The 5,000-nt window shown below is 45.6% G+C and overlaps 1 protein-coding gene across 3 annotated transcripts in view; it reads right to left on the bottom strand.

The window, feature by feature from the left end:
* Nucleotides 1-5,000, bottom strand: part of dock4 (dedicator of cytokinesis 4) — an 84,895-nt gene that overhangs the window by 55,606 nt on the left and 24,289 nt on the right. For all 3 annotated transcript variants that reach the window (XM_061229180.1, XM_061229181.1, XM_061229182.1), the window contains exon 2: nt 1,623-1,706. In XM_061229180.1, coding sequence (XP_061085164.1) covers nt 1,623-1,706 — 84 coding nt within the window. The remainder of the gene's footprint in view (nt 1-1,622; nt 1,707-5,000) is intronic.

Here is a 5,000-nt window from a genome sequence, read left to right as displayed (position 1 = left end):
ACAGATGTGCGTTTGACAAAGACCCATTTCATCTCAAAATGAACTCCGATGTCTATATATGTGTCAGGTGTATTTTGAGTTTCTGAAACTGAATGTAGGCTTTCTAACGATACCACGGTTATCTCTCCACTCCAGATATCAAGGGAGTTCATTTTCAGTGCCACCGAACCATGTTTTTGAGAAAAACGGCTTCAAAGTTTCATTGTGAGAGTTAGGTGAGGCTGGGAGACCACAGACAGGCTAATGAAACTCTGGGGCTATAAGTCTTCATCCTATGTATAAACCCTTTAGAACTACAGTACTGTGCAGACGTCTTAGGCACCTGTATAACATTGTGTATAGATAAGATTCCTTCACAAATAATTCAATGACAGGTCCTAAATAAACGTACGATGCATTGTACATTACATTTCAGTCTTTTGGCAGAATAGTTAAAAACTGAATCAAATCAATATTTTTTGTGACCGCCCTTCAGATTTAAAACTGCATCACTTCTCTGAGATATAGAACTGCAGGACAGCATTGGCTAAGAAAATCAGCAGGGAGGATGTTCCAAGCATGTTGGAGAACTTGTTCTTCTGCAGACTTTGGTTGGCTCCTTACTTCTGATCTCAGACAGCCTTGATCAAGTTTTCATGTAAAAAGTAGTCGATTGCTTACAGTAATATCTTCAAAAATGTGATATCACAAAATGTCTCTGTAAAATTAAATCTTTTGGAAAATGAATGTTTAGAAATCTCAAATGTGTTCTTTTATACTAACACACACAAAACAATAAACATATTTCTAATAAAGTCTAGGGTGCCTACGATATCTGCACAGCACTGTATATTTTTACTCTGAACATTTACTCTGGACATGAAGGCATCCAGACCATGAAAGCAAATCGTTACGGCTGTCGTGACTTACGATTGATTATGTTTGAGCGGGTTACGTATTAAACTGTGTCTGTAGATAAAATTACTTGTAGTGTGTGTATGCATGTGTGTGTGTGTGTGTGAGTGTATGTGTGCGTGCGTGCGTGAGTGTGTGTATGTGTGTGCGTGTGTGTGTGTGAGTGAGTGTGTGTGTGTGTGCATGTGTGTGAGTGTGTGTGTATGTGTGTGTGTGTGTGTGTGGGGGGGTGTGTGTGTATGTGTGTGAGTGTGTGTGTGTGTGTGTATGTGTGTGTGTGTGTGTGTGTGGGGGTGTGTGTGTGTGTGTGAGTGTGTGTGTGCGTGCGTGCATATGTGTATGTGTGTGTGTGTGTGTGAGAGAGTGTGTATGTGTGTGTATGTGTGTGTGTGTGTATGTATGTGTGTGTGAGTGTGTGTGTGTGAGAGAGTGTGTATGTGTGTGTATGTGTGTGTATGTGTGTGTGTGTGTATGTATGTGTGTGTGTGTGTGTGTGTGTGTGTGTGCGTGTGTGTGTGTGTGCGTGCGTATGTGTGTGTGTATGTGTGTGTGAGAGAGTGTGTGTGTGTGTGAGAGTGTGTGTGTGAGTGTGTGTGTGTGTGTGTGAGAGTGTGTGTGTGCGTGCGTGCGTGTGTGCGTGTGCGTGTGCGTGCGTGCGTGTGTGTGTGTGCGTGCGTGTGTGCGTGTGCGTGTGCGTGTGTGTGTGCTGCACAGGAAACAGACATTACCTTCACACTTCTCCAGTATCTGCACCGTATCCCCGATCTCCAAGGGCAGGCCATGCTGCAGGGTCCCCCGAAAACTGGCCAGCACTGAAACACAAACACCCCCGTTTTACTAGAGCTCTCCAGCCACTATTTATCACCAGGAACAATTCACCAAACCTATTTATTATACCGACTTTATGATAGCAATTTTGAATGATGTATCACTGCTGGTGCCCCATGCCATGTTTTAAACTCACTGTGTAGCCCATCAGCCAGACTGAGAATAACATAATGGGAAAAGAGACTGTGGAAACCTTCTCCGGGGGGAGATTGTCTCCTGCGTAGTCTAATCAACAGTAAGCCTTTTATGGATAAAAGCGTCAGCCAAATAACGCGTAACGCAAAATCCGAAGCTGCCTCCTGAATCCAATACCACTGCAGAAGAAACTGTCTCTGCTCCCGAAAATAAACAGAGATTCCATGTGAGAACTGCAGAAGTGATTGTCGGTGAAATGCATGATGTTGTTCCTGTGCTCAGATCCCTGCTGGTGATCCAGGCACAGCTGCTGTCTGTCTGAACAGAGGTGGCTCTCTTCCAGAGACACTGGCGCTGGGAACATGTCACCTCTCAAAGGAATTCATGAGAAGCATCCTCAGGAACACTGCGCTTGGATGGAGACACTCTAACACACACACACACACACACACACACACACACACGCACACACACGCGCACACACACACACACTCTTAACACATACACACACACACACGCACGCACACACACATGCAGGCCGATACACTGACATATGCGTGCACACACACACAGAGACACACACTTAGACTATCACACGCACGCACACACACACACACACACTCCCGCAGGTGGCTGGAGGCATTCCCGCTTCCACAGACAGCAGGTCCTCTTCTCAAAGAAATGAGGAGAACCTCACCTGATTGACAGTCAGAGGACAACAAATCACACAAAGGCCCTGAACCCCACATTACTCCCAGGGGGGATTGTCCCCTGCCTAGTCTAATCAACCGTAAGTCGCCTTGTATAAAACGTCAGCTACGCAACACGTCATGTAAAAAGCGACCTCTCACCTCACCTCTCCGCTCCGCACCCCATCAGACCGGACCAATGGCTGCAGAGGTCAGGGGTCAGGCGGAGCGTGGCTGGCACACTCAGCGGGATGTGGCCGGGGAGGATTACGCTTTGGGAGGTCTCCCGCAGCCCGCGACAGGGCCCCCATAAGCCTCTTAGCAGCCGGGCCGGGCTCAGGCCTCCGGGAGTGGAGGTGAGATCAGGGCCGTGTGGCTCAGAGTTCACCTGCAGGTGCCCGAGAACCGGCCCCTTTCATTTAATAACCGAAAATTAATATACATATAAATCAGTATCGCTTTATTTTACAGCCCGTTAATTACCTTGTACTTACCATGTAAATGGCAGGTATGAGGCAAGTACTTTGATTTCAGAGGTAAGTACACTGAAACAAGCTGCAAAATCGCATACGTACTTATGTACTTACATATGGTACTTACAGACTTTGTTTCACAGTACTTACCACTGAAATGAAAGTACTTACCTCATAATTCCACTAGTAGCTGTGAACTTACCCGGTAAGTGCTATGTAATAAACGGGCTGTAAAATAAAGCGTTACCAAAAAAATTATGGTTGTATTATTATTGCCGCTGCCATTCATTTTTGGTGATTCATTTTGGGAAAACATATAAATGGTAAATGGTTGGCATTTATATAGCGCTTTTATCCAAAGCGCTGTACAATTGATGCTTCTCATTCACCCATTCACACACACGCCAACGGCGATTAGCTGCCATGCAAGGCTCCGACCAGCTCGTCAGGAGCAAATGGGGGTTAGGTGTCTTGCTCAGGGACACTTCGACACAGCCCGGGCGGGGGATCGAACAGGCAACCCTCCGACTGCCAGATGACTGCTCTTACTGCCTGAGCCATGTCGCCCTTCTGTACAATAACTGGGTGTCATACTGTAAAACTGTTTTTCTAGGTTTTTTTCTCTTTGATTACCTGCCACTGTGCCAGGCCTTAACTCCACCAGCTCACATTTGGGATAACGGTTATTATGGCTCATTTGGGATTAGGATTACAGATCGTTTGGGATTAGGATTACGACTCCATTTGGGATTAGGATTATCGCAATTATCGTTGTACCATCAGCGGAGGGCTTGTTCTCCGGTTTGCGCGGTGCGTCAATAAAACGATTATGGAATATCTGGCCGATTAGGGAAAGTAAGATGTTTTGTACTGTTTGAACGCAAAACAACGGCAGACCTTCAGGTAGTTATGAAAAAGCTATGGCACATAGAGCGAGAACACAACCTCCAAACCCACGACAAAGAATCCTGGCCAGTTGTAAATCCGAGAACTAACAAGACTGCCAACTTCTCAGCCAAACGCTGGAAGTCCAGGCGTGTGCTCGAGACAGCCAACGTTCACAGAGAACTATGTTTGCTGCAAACAGCCACTGTTGAATGATTTTAAAAAAACATTCCGTTTAGTTCGCCACCAACACCTTTTAAATACAAATGCATACGATTTGCCAGCTAGCTGATTTGTTGCTAACCTGCGATTTATTTGTAAAGGTAAGAACAAATATTAGATGAAATTGTATTAAAACAAACTTTTTTCCCCCATCAGCAGCTATTTTTGTTTGCCGCACACTACCTTTTCAAACTGATAGCTAACAGAATAAGATTTGAACATGTTGCCAAACTGACTGACTGAAAGTGACAGTTGACACAAAACGTTTTCGCAATGTTGCCGCGATGTTATAACCTTGACGAAACATCCCAGGAACACTGTGAGAACATTTTGTTTTCCAGCAGCTGGGTTCATACTAATTTGTTGATTACATTTGAACAAACAAACACAAAAGGACCGCACTGGGCCATTGTGTTCAGCCGTGGGCGGTTGTGGTCAGATCAGATGAAGTGCTCTTAACCTCATTGAAGCCGGCCAACCCTGCGCCCTCGTTTTGTACCATCAGCCAATCACACCGACAGTGTTGCAAAAGCATGCATTATTAATAACCCAATGAATATTTAAATCCATAGCCGCTGATGGGAGGCTGGTTGACCCTGCTGCCAAAATGTTATGAATTATTAATGCGGGAGAGAGTGTTGTAGAGTCATACTCCACGCATTCCTGACTGTGCGAGGGCTTATTAATAATGAAGGAGGGGAGAAAGCTTGCTGTGGTTTGAGGAAGTGAAGTTTAGAGACAATCAATTAGGTGCAAGTGATACAGGACGCGTGGTTCGGCTCAGTCTCGACCCTACAGACTCAGCGAACGCTTTCTGAGCAACCTGACTCCGGAGGATCGGCTACAGACGCTGCAACGCGTTCAAGCTTACGGG

Source organism: Conger conger, chromosome 19 (genome assembly GCF_963514075.1).
Source record: "Conger conger chromosome 19, fConCon1.1, whole genome shotgun sequence".
Lineage (NCBI taxonomy): Eukaryota > Metazoa > Chordata > Actinopteri > Anguilliformes > Congridae > Conger > Conger conger.
This window is presented reverse-complemented; position numbering and strand designations above follow the sequence as displayed.